General features: G+C 40.0%; 1 protein-coding gene across 2 annotated transcripts in view; it reads left to right on the forward strand.

The window, feature by feature from the left end:
- Nucleotides 1-15,406, forward strand: part of LOC134202596 (vertebrate ancient opsin-like) — a 128,473-nt gene that overhangs the window by 54,534 nt on the left and 58,533 nt on the right. For both annotated transcript variants that reach the window (XM_062677614.1, XM_062677613.1), the window contains one exon: nucleotides 5,441-5,600. In XM_062677614.1, coding sequence (XP_062533598.1) covers nucleotides 5,441-5,600 — 160 coding nt within the window. The remainder of the gene's footprint in view (nucleotides 1-5,440; nucleotides 5,601-15,406) is intronic.

The following is a 15,406-nucleotide window of genomic DNA, read 5'->3' on the forward strand; positions in this document are numbered from 1 at the left end:
AGGGTTCACATCAACCATTGCCTTAATCCGGGCAAGCGCCTAATTTCAAAGAAGTTATCACATTCACCATTGCCTTTATTCAGAAAAGCGCCTTCTTTTGAAGAAGGGATCATATCCATCATTGTTTTAATCCTGACAATCGCCTATTTTTAAAGAAGGGTGTACATCCACCATTGCCTTAATCCAGCAAGCGCCTTCTTTCAAAGAAGGGATCACATCCACCACTGTCTTAATCCAGGCAAGCTCCTACTTTTAAAAAAGGAATTACATCAACCATTGCGTTAATCCGGGCAAGCGCCAATTTTAAAAGAAGGAGTCACATCCACCATTGCCTTAATCCGGGCAAACACCGATTTGAATAAAAGGATCACATCCGCCATTTTTGCCTTAATCTAGGCAAGCTGCTATACTCGGCTTATGTATGCATATGTCTTATATACAGATTAGGTATTTTCAATTCTATTATCGACAACAACAAAGAAAAATTATAAAAAATGTCCCTTATGCCAAATGACCCTCTATTTTAACGCTGTTCATAGTTATGCCAAAAGTTTATGGCGTTAAGAATTATTGCGCATACTGGGCAAACGCGTGCATGGCAAATAGATGATGACCAATTCTGGGGAATGGTCCATTCTGGGGAATGGTACATTCTGGCGAATGGCTTTCTGGGGAATAGTCCATTCTGGCATATTGATTCTGGCAAAAGGTCTTCTGGCAAATGACTTTCTGGCGAATGTCATACAACCCACTTTTGGCACTTACGGCACTGGGTGGGATTTTGGAAATTTCCCCCAGGCCTGCGGAAATGTTTCCATGTAACACGGACATGGGACATAATACAGGCCTTTTCCAAACTTTTCATATTATTTAGTTCACTTTTGTTAAAGTGAACTAAATAAAATTCTTGAGAAATACCCCTCTGGGAAGTACCAGAGCGAGATTTCTTTTCCATCGTAATTACGTCATGAATCAAATCGAACTGAATCAAATCGAACTGTTCGATAGGAGAAGAAATAATGTCAACGTTAGAGTTAGAAGGAATATCTGAAGTCTCCAGCTTCCTTCTATTTTTTCCGCGCTTGGGCTGGACGGTCTTGAAACCTTGTTTCTTAGATGGAAGTGGAGAATTCAGCAACTCCCCTTCCTCTTGTTTTTATTAATGCTCATTGCTGAGCGTGGAGATGTGACCTTCTAAGAGGTTTTTTTTCCAGAACGGTGTCCCTGCAGGATTACCACCGCTTGTCGGAATTTTACTTCCGCAAACGGGTCCAACGTAAAAAGAAGGCACGGGTCCTTGCAAAGATCGTAACGGGATCAGTGGGTACAAATAGCACTGAGAAGCACTGTTGAAATTAAAATATCTTCGGTTAGTATTAAAAGCTTCCTTCTGGAAAAAGAGAAAATAGAACCGCATAGCACAAAAACACGATGCGGTCTTGCCAGCCGGTTTTAATTCTGCAAATAGACCCGTTGCTTGCCCTAAAGATTCTCAATAGTAAAATACTCTAAGTGCAGAATCCAACACCTAAGGAAATAATTATAACACCAGCGATGATTTCAAGGATAAAAATCTCGATTCCATGCGATCCTAAATGGTTTAAAATTTCAATCACTGAATGTTATTTGTATGCTTACTTACTTTACTTACGGATCCTGTACACCTCCGGTGGTGCAAAGGGCCGACTTGAAAGATCTCCATCCTGAGCGTTGCCCGGCTATCGCTTTAACCTGTTGCCAGGTTAGATTTCGGTCGACTTCTTTTATTTCTTTATTGAGGCTTCGCCGCCATGAGCCTCTGGGTCTGCCTCTGCTGCGATGTCCCGCTGGGTTCCAGTCTAATGCTTGTTTACAGATTTCGTTTCCGCCCCTACGTAGAGCGTGGCCGACCCAGCCCCACTTCCGATCCCGAATTTCTGTTGCTATCGGCCTCTGGTGACAACGACGATGGAGCTCATTGTTTGGGATCCAGTTGTGAGGCCACCAGGCCCGAATTATATACCGCAGGCATCTGTTAATGAACACCTGCAGCCGTTGAGTGTTCTCCACTGATACACACCATGTTTCGCTAGCGTATAACAGCACAGATTTCACGTTAGAGTTGAAAATTCGTATTTTGGTGCGTTCACTTATCTGCCTGTTTTTCCAGATATTTCTTAAACTCGCAAAGGCAGCCCTTGCTTTCTTGATCCGTGCGCCTATGTCGATCTTGGTACCGCCGTCAGGTGCCATTTGGCTACCAAGATGTTGGAAGCTTTCAACATTCTCCACTGGTTGCCCGGCTACTGTGAAACTGGAAGGAGTCGCCGTGTTTACATCCAACGATTTGGTTTTGTTGACGTTGATGACTAAACCTGCCGAAGAGGAGCGCTCGGCAAGGTCGTTGAGCTTACTCTGCATATCAGAGCGCCGTTGCGCGAGGAGTGCAACGTCATCAGCCAATTCGAAGTCGTTTAGATGCTCCATGGTTATAGGCTGCCATAACAGCCCGCGGTTTGGTTCACGGTCAATCGCACCTACCAGAATCTCATCGATTACGATGAGGAACAGTAACGGTGAAAGAATACATCCTTGCCTCACACCAGCTACGACCCGGATAGGGTCGGACAGGACCCCATTGTGCAGCACTCTACACGAAAAGGCCTCGTACTGTGGTTCGATGAGGCCGATGATTTTCTCAGGAACTCCCTTGCGTCTCAGGGCGCCCCACATATTCTCGTGATTGAGACGGTCGAAAGCTTTTTCGTAGTCAATGAATACCAAGTAAAGGGACTCTTGGAATTCGTTGACCTGCTCCAGAATGATGCGGGGCGTGACAATATGGTCCACACAGGATCTTCCGGCACGGAATCCGGCTTGCTGCCGCCGGAGAGTCGCATCGATCTTCTCCTGAATCCGGGCTAGGATAATTATGTTATTTGTATGCATTGACTGGAAAATCAGCCACCAATTTCAAATGGGGTTTCACACAAGTGGAGTGGCTTTATAATTTCTTACAATCCAACAGAAAAAGGATTTTTAGTAAACATGCATTCAAATCACATTTATTGATTGAAAAATCAGGTTGTTTAAAGCTGGGAACCAAAATAGGGTAAATCACTACTTGGGCCTATGGACCCGATTCCCGGCTCACTGAACAAACTTTTTCTCTTCGTTGCAACACCACTGAGCCGGAGTGATTCTTTCCACTTTTACAAAACGGTATCATCAAATAAACACCTAGGGTGGGTGTACCAATTGTCGCCATACATACGAACAACTTTTTTTTTTTTTAATAAGTAAAAGGAATGTGGGTGGTCTTTATATATCAAGCGAAAGGTTTTACTTCCAGCTCCTTAGAACAGCTGTGAAAACCACAATACAATTTGTTATAATCCTTGAAATTGATTAATCCATAATAGGAACGCATGCACCAGTTGTGGCACTATTCTTAATTTAGGTTCCTTATTTGGCAAATCCCATTGTTTTCTTATGGGATTGGCCAAATAGGGGCCACTAGTGCAACAACTGGTGCAAAGGACGTCAAAAATTAAGCATAATCAATTTTTACAATTATGCTTTGCTTGTTTTGGAGGAGATCAAAGGTGTTATCGTATCATATGAATATGCTTTATCGATATGAACTTGGTTTGCGCTGATTTAATTGGCCATTTGACATAATAGTCTTTTAACCTTGTAGCATTTCCCCTAAGACGCTCTAAAATAATTAATCAATATAAAGGATATAAAGCCACAACTGGTACATCTAGCCTACCAGAAAATCGTCACAGTGCTCGATAAAATCATTGCTTGAAGCTGAATCACCACACAATAATTCTAAACTCACGCACTCCAATCCTTCCTATTTGTTCTTTTCACTAGAACTTATATAAACATAAATAATAGATCACATTTTTAAATTGTTTTCTCAAACCCAGAGTGTATGTAGTTAAGGTCACTCCTGACGGAATCCAAGATTAAAAGTGCTCGCGTTTTCAGGGGCACACCACTCGATTCAGAGGCGGCGCACAACTGTCATTTTTGTTGATTTAGCTTTGCTTCGTCGCAGCATGCGTGAAATAATAAAAATGACAGTTCTGCGTTGCTTCCGTATCGAGTGGTGTGCCCCCGAAAACGCGAGCACTTTTAATCTTGGATTCTGTCGGAGTGACCTTAAGAGTGGCGCATTTGACTAGTTTGGAACACGGCTTTGTATGGGAATGACAGATGAATTTTGTTCCAATTCTGACAGTGTCGCCACTTTTAATTACATACACTCTGCTCAAACCAAACAAAAAATCTCCTCGACCCAAGGAGCCTTATTTTAATATGGAAATAATCCTACATCGTTAATAGGAAAACTGTCTAATACGTTGGGGCTATCATCTTATTTATAATTCTCTCGATTTCAAATGTGAATAAAAATATATTCTTAGGTGTTTGGAAATTATTTGGATGAGTGAGCCAAACCAAACTCAACGAAATAAAAGTTATTATGAATAAAACCAGAGTGTAAAATAATCGAAAATTTTTAGTGAAGTCCATTTTTCTTCATTTGTCAGTTCACTTCCGACACATTCATAGTCGGCTCTGGACAGTCAATATTCAGTTGAATATTAGTCATTGAATATTTATGCACATTTTACAAATTGATAAATTATCTGAAATCTGAACACGTTTCAAATGAGTAAAGTGATTTATCACACAGGACTGAATCCGATTTTCATCCGCGAGGCACTTTCAGCGGTAAACATCAACATAAACAATGATAATTATGTTTTTTCTGCACATAGTAAACACATTCAGTGACAGTCGAATGAATGAGTTCGTGGAGTAGTCGTCTGACTATGTCATTCTATGTTTTGTATATTCATGCGATGTTTGTCAAAATTCGGACTGAAGTTGCTTCATGAAGATGAATATTTTAAGCTCTGAATAAAACCCTCTGGCATCACGTTGTCGTGGAACGTGATTTTTTTTGTTAGCGTCGCACTTCCACCGTCCTAAGAGAGACTGATAGCAAGATGCTGAGAGATTGAGTGAAATATTGCGTATGCCGAAGTCACTTGAGGTATGCCGGAAAAGCCATCGTTGTGACTGAAATGAGTGCTGCACCTCGTTAATTTAAATCAAATAAAAGTTTTTCTAAGCGATGTTTAGCGAAAATAGCTATTCTTAAGGCAGAAGTGAACCCCATCGCAGTATTGCACAGCCATCAAAATTCAGGAAAAGTTGCTTTCGGTCATTAATATCAATTAAATAATGAAATCGTACGCATGTTAGGCCGGGAATGGGGTAAGAAATCTTATTTTTTCAATGGATTTTGTGGATTTTGATCACAAACATGACGTTTGACGTATTTGTATGAAAATCAGCGCTAGCGCTAAAATTATTTCCGGCGGTATATTTGACCTAATAAAATATCTGTTCATTTACCTATTTTCCTACGGTTTCATTTCAGCTCTGGACTCCGATGAACATCATTCTGTTCAATCTAGTGTGCTCCGACTTTTCTGTGTCGATCATCGGCAACCCGTTCACACTGACATCGGCCATTTCGCGACATTGGTTGTTCTGCCCAACGGTTTGCGTCGCATACGGATTTTTCATGTCACTGCTAGGTAAGCTCTGCTGCTGTAAATAAAAATTTAGTCATCCTCATTATTCATCATCCATAATGTCATTGGAAGTTTATATTCAATGATAAATATCTAATATAACTTTTATCGGAATTTTTTTTGCACGCATTAAATGGGCAATTTTTGTTCGGCAAAGTAATAAAATTATCGTTGTGGATGTTTCATATTATTTGCCAATCGCTTTTAATGCCGTTTATCAGAGTGATTACGTAAATTGGTGCGAGATCGGAAGTGTTTCAGATAGAACGCATGTTGAGCAAGAAGGGCAAATCCTTCAACAACAGCTTGATCAGCATCTATGCCCCACCGAACGATAAGCCTGATGACGTGAAGGATACGTTCTATGAGAGCCTTGTTAAGGCCTACGGAGAGTGCCCGACACAGAAAGGTCCTTCATAGACCCGAACATTGACTCGGATCACTACCTTGTAGTTGCGAAAATTCGGGCGCGACTATCCAGCGTCACGAATTCACGAAACAACAGTACGATGCGTTTCAATATCCCACGCTTGTCAGTTGAAGGGGTTGCTGAATAGTACCACCAGAAGCTGGACGAGCGGATAGGAGATGCCACCGGATCTGGCGACGTCAACCGATTGTGGGAAAATATCCACGAAGCTGTGACTACAACAGTGCAGGAAATGTTAGGCACTGCGCAGTGACGCCAACAAAATGTTTGGTATGATGAAGAGTGCCAGCGAATGACGGACGAGAAAAATGCGGCTAGGAGTCGAATGCTAGTGGCTCGTACCCGTTGCAATAGAGAGCGGTACAATGTAGCAAGGGCAGAAGAGAAACGAATTCACCGCAGAAAAAATGGCACCACGAAGATGAAGCGCAGGAGAACATGGATAGAAACGGAGGTTTACGCAACTGTCAATGGTGCGCGGCATAAGACTGCGCCAGCGCCCACCATGTGCAATAACCGACTAGACAGCTGGATCAATCGATCTACCACATTATACTGAAAATATGATAGGATGAAGAATTGCCTGCCGGCTGGTTGGATGGCCTCATATGCCCAATCTCTAAGAAAGGGCACAGGCTAGAGTGTGCCAATTACAGAGGGATCACCCTTCTGAACTCGGCGTACAAAATTCGGTCGCGTTTCTTATTTAACAGACTGAGACCACTTGAGGAGTCCTTCGTCGGTGAATATCAGGCAGATTTTTGTGAGGGCCGATCAACGACTGATCAGATGTTTAGCCTGCGGATGATCCTTGATAAATTCCGAGAGTACAATTTGCATACTCACCATCTGTTCATTGATTTCAAAGCAGCGTACGACTCAGTGAAATGAGCTGTGGCGGATAATGTCCGAACATGGTTTTCCGGCGAAACTGATTAGACTGATACGTGCCACGCTGGATGGCGCGAAATAAAGAATTCGGATTGCAGACGAAGTGTCAACCTCGTTTGTGACCTCAGAGGGACTGAAGCAGGGTGGTGCATTTTCGAATTTATTGTTCAACATTGCCCTCGAGGGCGCTATAAGGAGATCTGGCATGCAGAGGAAAGATACTATCATCACACGGTCGCATATTCTCCTGGGCTTTGCGGACGACATCAACTTCATTGGAATCGATCGCAGAGCAGTGGTGGAGGATTTTGTCCTACTGACGAGGAGACGACGAGGATAGACATAACTATTAAGTCTACCAAGACAAAGTACATGGTTGCGGGTAGAAATAGAGAAAGTCCTAGTGGTGTTCGTGCTGAGGTAGTGGTTGATGGGGATGTGTTTGAAGTTGTTAAAGAATTTGTTTACCTTGGAACGGTTGTACACGTATTGCTGCTGCGAATAAGGTATTCTACGGATTACGTAACCAGCTTGGGTCCCGCAACATGAAGACAGAAACGACATTTGCTCTATATAAAACTATGATTCTACCAGTGGCCCTTTACTTCAACACAATAGACGACGGTAACGGCAGGATTTAACAGTTAGCTTATATGTAAAATCCTGTGGTCCAAATTCATTGAATTTGTATAATGTTAACAGGACAAATGATTAACAAAGACATACGAAAACCTTTTTAGTCAATGCCTACCCGAGTAGATGAAGCTAGCTCAATAATATCAAATGTTGATAATAATAATGATAATAATATTAATGATAAGTAGGTGGGAGCTCAGGTGAAATACCCTGGGCGTCCATTTAGAGTAGGTGGGAGCTGAAGGCCCAATTCCTAAGCACCAAAGAAAAACCACCCTCGGGCGAACACTGGCGCTTGAACATAGCTATTTACTGCCGCTAACCGCAAGTCGAGCACATCTGTATATGGAGCCCCATATACAGATGTGTTCGACTTGCGGTTAGCGGCAGTTTAGCACTGTAAAGAATTAAATAACTTTACAGAACCCATAGCTTCCGGGAATGAAAGCACACTCAGATATGGAGTTACGCTCAAGAAGAATACCACCCATGCGATTGCCCGACGAGGGAGCCCCTACTGGAGCTGGTCCTGAAACGGGGGACAGAGCGAGCGGCCAGCGGCTAGAGGAAGGAGAGGTGCAACAGCCTCCCTCTAGTCATCGGGCTCAGCCCGTGCCGACAAGGCAAAACAGAAAGGGCAGCAGAAGAAATCACCAAGGCAATGCTGCACCTGCTGATGTTCCTGTGGTTGATCGACGTCAATCACTCACGTTAGCGGGCCGCCGACGGCAACGGATCATGTGGACAAGGGAGATGAATCAGTACGCGATCCGTTGCTACTACGATTGCACCAGGATGGAGACGGATGCGTCCGGCAGACCCGTGATGCTGGAGATGTTCAATGATAGGTTCCCACGGTTTGCACCCCAGCTTGACCAGAACAAGTTGTACACACGCCAGAGAGCTATTATGTCACATAACATGCTGACTCCAGAAGACTTACAGTACATCAAGCGGGAAGTGCAGAGGGAACTAGAAGAGGAGGAGGAGGCAAGATCGAGCGATACGTCGAGAAGAAGTTCTGTTGGGTTGGATGCATCAATCGGAAGTAACCGTCGCGATTTAATTCCACCAGCCGCTCCAGGACCAACAGTGGAATTGCAACGACAGCAATTGAAGGACGAACTAGCCAATCATATGGGCACAGCAGTTACACAGTTCCTTGGGACAGACCCCATGTCCCGACACCGAATACCCAAGTTGCAGTACTCCTATCGGTTGACGAGTACAGTAAGCATCCTTAACCAGGATATTTTGTCACAGTGCTTGGAATCCGTGGAGAACCTTGAGGAGCTGCAATTTATCGTGTATTCGGCTGCAGTGGCTGTTGTAAGAACGTTGGGATTGCGAACGCGCCCACAAGGTGAAAGTGATGGAGTCGCACGCCCCAACGAGCGACGTCTGGAAACCCGCATCACCACACTGCGGTCAAAGATTGGTCGATGAACACAGTACAAGCAGGGGAATCGATCAACCAGGCTAGTTCGGAATGTTGCTGAAATTGTGAAACCCACAGAACTCCGTGATCTCACCGAGGCGAACATAACTGAGATCCTCGACACCCATGTACAGCGGTTGAGTGCTCTTGCTAAACGACTGCGCCGTTATGGAGAATGTTTGAAGAGGAAGGAGCAAAATCGAATGTTCAACATCAACGAAAGGGAGTTCTACAACCTCATCCGAAACGACAAAGCCGACTTTGGCGAGGACCTTCCGGAGATTGGAGAAGTCACGCAGTTTTGGTCCAATCTATGGGAGAACCCCGTCATACACAACAGCGATGGGGTGTGTATGGCAGAAGAAGAGCGATATTGTGGTGGAATTGGAGACATGACCGCTATCAACGTGACCACCCAAGACATACGTGAGGCTACCCGGTATACCAGGAATTGGGCTGCACCGGGACTAAGGGTATGCGATAACACACTTTTTCCTAACGAAACGAATCGAAACGAAATTTAAAATGTCTATGTTGATTCGGATCGAAACGATACGAAAAATAGATTTACTTTCGAAACTTCGAAACGAAACGAAATCAAGGTTCATTAGATTCGAAATTTTTCGAAACGAAACGAAATTTTAATTTTTTTTCCGCGGAATTTCAATTAAATTAGTTTTACATTATGTATGCAATTCGGATTTCACTTTTTCGAAGTCAAATTACTGTTTTAATACCAATAGAGTTATAATAACAGAAGAGGCAGTCTGTGATAAATCACTGCATTCTCGCCGCATATCATTGGCGATAAGGCAATAACCCAGCATTTATGCCACTTTTATATCAGTAAGTATAAAAATATAGAAATTCGGATTCAAATTTCGTTTAAAAACTTAGTTCACATAAGAATAATGTAATTATGCTGAAGCATACTTCATATCGTCTTGTCAGCGTGGTTTTATAGTACTGAGCTAAGTGAGCTCTTGAAGTATATAAAAAATGGACATGAAATCTAACGGATATATGTCTCTCTTTAAACTTTTCTGAAATTTTTATTTTTTTAAATGAAAGGAGGCTTCCGAGCCTCTTGAAAGGAGGCTTCCGAGCCTCTTGAAAGGGGCCTTCCGAGCCTTATGAAAAGAGTTTTCCGAGCCTTTTAAAAGAAGGAGAAAAGTAGAAAAAAGGTAAAAGCAGAAAGCTTAAAAGAAAATTTCCGGGCCTCTAGAAAGGAGGCTTCCAACCCACTTGAGAGTTGGAGCTTCCGAGCCTTTTAAAATGAGGCTGTCGAGCCTGTTCAAAAATCCCTTCCGAGCCCCTTGAAAAGATCCGAGGCTTTTAAAAGAAGCAGAAAAAAAGAAAGCTTCTTTAAAAACAGCTTGGCTTTCGGGCCTCTTAAAAGAAAGTTTTCGAACCTCTTAAAATACTGCTTCCGGGTCACTCGAAAGGAGGCTTCCGAGAAACGTAGAAGGATGCTTTCAATTCTCTTGCAACGAAGCAACTGGGCTATTCGGGAAAAAGTCTTCATGTCTTTCAAATGGAGGCTTTCGAATCTGCAGACTCTAGATTTTAGTCAAGAATAATATTCTTAACGTATTATTCAACATTCTATTTGGACCCGGTAGATTGCATAAAAGATTTCTAAAATTATTTCATTCGAGGTTTTGCCCTTTTGATCTTTTGTCCCACATCTCTTCATCCATACTGGTTGTGGATGGCACACGGTGTGAAAACATGGATTATTATCAAAGTTTCATGTACCTCTGATTTTTTTCACAGAAAGTTAGGCAAGGTCATTAGAAATGAGGCACGGGGTGTTTTAAAATATTTCATCGGCGATTTTTTGAAAAATTGATTTTTATTGTTTCTTCTCTAATATACCGTACAAAAAGTCAATTGATAACCCAACATTGGATCAATCATTGTAATTTACCCCTCAAAATAGATTATATACACATTTGAAGCCTTTTTGCCTTTCTCGTATCTATATAGTTAACCTACCTTGACACGGGTATAAAATATTGAAAAACATTTTTAAAGTTCAAGCGTTCGTAAAGTATTTTTAGTATTATTTTTTATGTTTTGAAATCTTTGCTGAAACAATAATCTATCTCTGGCATCTATATTGATCTCTGATGAATATTGGTTTTGTATTTCTATCTTCTGACATTTTTATCAGATGACCTGCCCACTAGAGTGCGCCGTATTTTTTGAGATTCAGAATGTTTTCTCATTTGATGATGGATTTTGCTTGTAATTCATGCGTATGAGCCACATGTCTTTTTTGGCCTCTCACCGAGTATTGCACGCTGCATCTTTCGCTAGAAAAATCTGAAAGTATCCTAGGGTGCTTTTAACGTTTCATGTCCGTAATTGCCCACCCGAAGAATTCTCGCTTAACTTTTCAAAAGGACCTAAGTAACATTTTTTTACATGAATTAATTTGAATACAGCAATCAATAGCTTTCATGTTTTTCTGTTGATTGCGCTATTCAAATTAATTCATAAAAAAAATGTTACTTAGGTCCTTTTGAAAAGTTAAGCGAGAATTGAGAGATTATTAAAAGCGAATTTCGTTTCCATCTGAATTATTTTTCTTTATTGTACGAGACATAGCTTAGTCTTAAAACTGGATATGTACGCCAGAGGTAACCCTATTTAAAGCAGACATTCTTCATGGGAAACGTCATTGCTAGTGTTTACAGAATTGTTAGTGTTTTGTCAGTGTTTGACTGCATTTCAAAGGTTAATTTTGTTTATACATCTTCAAACATATCCCCTTTACTTTCTTAGCACAAACATTACTAAGCTTATCTCTGTCTCTGCATGTAACCATGTACTTCATCTTGGTAGATCTTATGCATATGCTCCTAGGTTTTGTAGATGAAATTAAGCTCTTTATGAAACGATCGCAGAGTAGTGGTGGAGACTTTTGTCTCACTGAAGATTGAGATGGTGAGAAAGGACATATCCACTCACACTACCAGTATGAAGTACATTGTTACGGATAGAAATAAAAATTAGAGGATGTACAGGAGATGATTGGAAGCGTTGAAGAAATAGTTCACATTGGAATGCTTGTGAAATGGGATAATGATCCCTAGTAACATTGTTGTACTACTTATGTATAACGGTTTCATAGCACACATAAAGAGTAAATCGCTATCTTCAAAAACATTATAAAATCATAATTATTCCTTGGGTGCAAAAAGGGTTTTTTACAACTTACCAGATTACTGCTCATAAAACTATGAACGACCCACACAAATATGGAATCAATCAAATGTGAGACAGTTGTGCTTGTAGCAACAATATATTTTCCGTAACATGCAGCCGGAAATGGAGTTTGCTGTGTATTACTCCATCCAATAGCCTGTTTCGGACATGAAGCGTGGTAATTATAATAAGCCGGCCAGTAAGGATTTGAGATTTTCAAGCAAAATGTGCTGCGAACAATGTTTGGTAAGGTTATTGTACATGGTAGTGGAAAATATGAACCCTTTAAAATATGGCAGACTGACAATGGGCTGGTCTCATAGTTCGAATGTCGGATGAAAGAAATGTGATTACAACATTCAATAGAGAACCATATTTGGGCTGGAAAAAGAAGATAATTGCTAGAAAAATGAAAACGCGAAAATGAAAAATAAAATAATAAAAACAAAGTTTAGGAAGGCTTGAATTACAGAAATTGATATTTTTCAAATATTTAGATCTATTTTAAGATAGATTTTCTACTCAAAAAAGTCTACAAATGTGTACATTTTCAATTTTGAGGATTAATTACAATGATTGATCCTTTATTGAGTTATCAATTGACTTTTTGTACGGTATATCAAAGAAGAAAACATTAAAAATCACTTTTTTCAAAAAATCGTCGATGAAATATTTCAAAAAACCCCGTACTTCATGTCTAATGACCTTGCCTAACTTTCTATGAAAAAATATCAGAGGTGCATGAAACTTCGATAACAATCCATTTTTTTTACACCGTGATGGCAGGATTCAATAGGCCATGATTTACTGATCGCCATGCATATAGGTATTATGTACTAGACAATGCCTAGAAATAAAAAAAAATACAAAACTTTATCAATAAATTTAATTTAAAATTGTAATTCATCCGCCATTAAGCATTTCGTCCGAGGTACCCCCTGGGCCCGGCGAAAGTACCCCCAGTGGTACATGTACCCCAGGTTGATAACCGCTGTTATAAAAGACCGAGGAATGCTCTGCATCTCCGTCAGCGCTACGGGAAAGGAATCGTTGGTTAGTAGAGAAGGTAATTCATGTGAAGCCCCTTGGTAAGCGACTAAATATTTATTGTAAACGAAGTTATTTTGAAAACAAGAAGACGAAAACTGTGTTTCAAATCAATCCAACGCAATTCAATGTGCTTCGTTTAATAAGCTTCTACAATACGATCGATTCCGCACTACATAATTCTGTGCTCTTCTGCATACACTACTGTGCTCTTCTCCACACTAGCTGGCGTGATCAGCATCTACAAGATCGATTGTACACTGGTTAAACAAATTTCTACTACAAGAGGTAGTTTTTTCTTTACTTCGCGTTCTCCCGGACTGGCTGCCGTTCCATGACCAACAGCAACACGATCATTTCCGTATTCATATTGTACAAATAGTAAAAAATATAACAAAATATAAATTTGAAACTTGGAAACACTGAAGACGTTTTATAGAAGAAAACTACATACAGTCACTCTCAAAATTGAGCGTACAGTATGGATTAGTTGACTACATTCGAAAATTTCAAAGGAAATTAAATAGTTAGCTCGGTTGTTTTTAATGCATTTCAATATTCATTCCTTCCTTCAATGTATGCGTACATAAAATTGTTGAAATTGTTTCTCTAAAGTTCATTTATTTGAAAATAATCTCAAAATACGCCTATTAGATGTGACAAAATTGAGCGTACAGCGAATTTGTCTCTATAAAATTTCTTATTATAAACACGATAAATGTATTTTAATATTGTTTTTTCATGATTATATTTATAATAATAAACATCCGCTACTTAAACATTCAATGTTTTGAAATTAAACCATGTTTTGGTCAAAATGGCGAACAAGTGAGAGGTAAGAACATTGCTTTTTAACAATTCAATGCCTGTGGACAAAATAAATGCTTTAATTTGTATGTTTCACCGGCATCTTATCTTATATATGATAGATAATCGAAATCGAGCGAGACATACGATAAATTTGGGAAAATTCAGTCGATAAATGATGAAAACAGATGTAAACATACAGAGAAAACGACAAATGTTAGGAATGACATAATTCAAATTTAGTATGTCTTTAACTTAAATTTGTTTTAAAGCTCGATTATTGTCTCAGGTCTTTCATTAAGAGTAATATTATTGAATCCAATCATTCACAGTCAAATTCTAAAAGTACAAGGTGCATGTTAAGGTACCGAACATAAAAACAGCTTTTCAACCCCGTAGAGCACTTCTGATTGAATATTGTAAATATAGCCTCAAATCGTAATTTCATAATTAAATTTGGATTAAACTCCACGATCTGTTACCATAAAGGATGCAATTGGATGATTTCCATGTGGCGAGTAAAAATAAACTTTTTCAAGAGTTTGGCAGCTTATTTAATGATATCTTGATGAATTTAAATGATTCAACCAAATTTGTTCCTACGCACAATAGGACAGCCCCATATAAAAAAGTGGCCAAAACTACCAAAAGGCCAATTTTCGAGTTGAGCGAGTAAAATGTGATGAATACATAGCTTACAACCTATATTTTTATAATCAGGACGGTTTTTATTTTTTAGATTTTTTTGGGAGGGGTGGGGGGCGTTCAAACTGGCCCCTCCTAGAAATGATATTTTTACGTTTTTTGGGAAAACGGCCAGTTTTGCCATATTTTCGTCTCAAAAGTAACATATTTATATATCGTTACAAAGCTCTTAAACAGATCTATGCAATAGGCTTGATAATGTAATAATAGCTCCGTCCAGAATTTAGTTTTAAGTAGTTTTGTAAAAGCATATTTTACGCAGTTTTTAACGAACAAAACAGTTTGGTACTCCGCAATACCCCGCAGTAAAACATCATGCACTATACTATTGAATGCTTAAGCTTTGAGGACCATGAATAAAATTCTGCCCAAATTCACAACTTTGTAATATACATGATTTTTAAAAAATGCCTATTTTTGCCTTTCTCGTGTACTAAGTATACGTAGAAGCTATATGATTGCTCCAAAAGCATTAAAAAGAACGCCCAAACACTCATAGTGTTGTATACCGATCGACTCAGTTCGACGAATTGAGGTGATGTCTGTGTGTACGTGTATGTTAATGTCTGTATGTGTGTGAGCAAAAATTATCTTATCTATTTTTTAGGCACTTACACCCAACCGATTTACTCGCAACGAGTT

Source organism: Armigeres subalbatus, unplaced genomic scaffold (genome assembly GCF_024139115.2).
Source record: "Armigeres subalbatus isolate Guangzhou_Male unplaced genomic scaffold, GZ_Asu_2 Contig1299, whole genome shotgun sequence".
NCBI lineage: Eukaryota > Metazoa > Arthropoda > Insecta > Diptera > Culicidae > Armigeres > Armigeres subalbatus.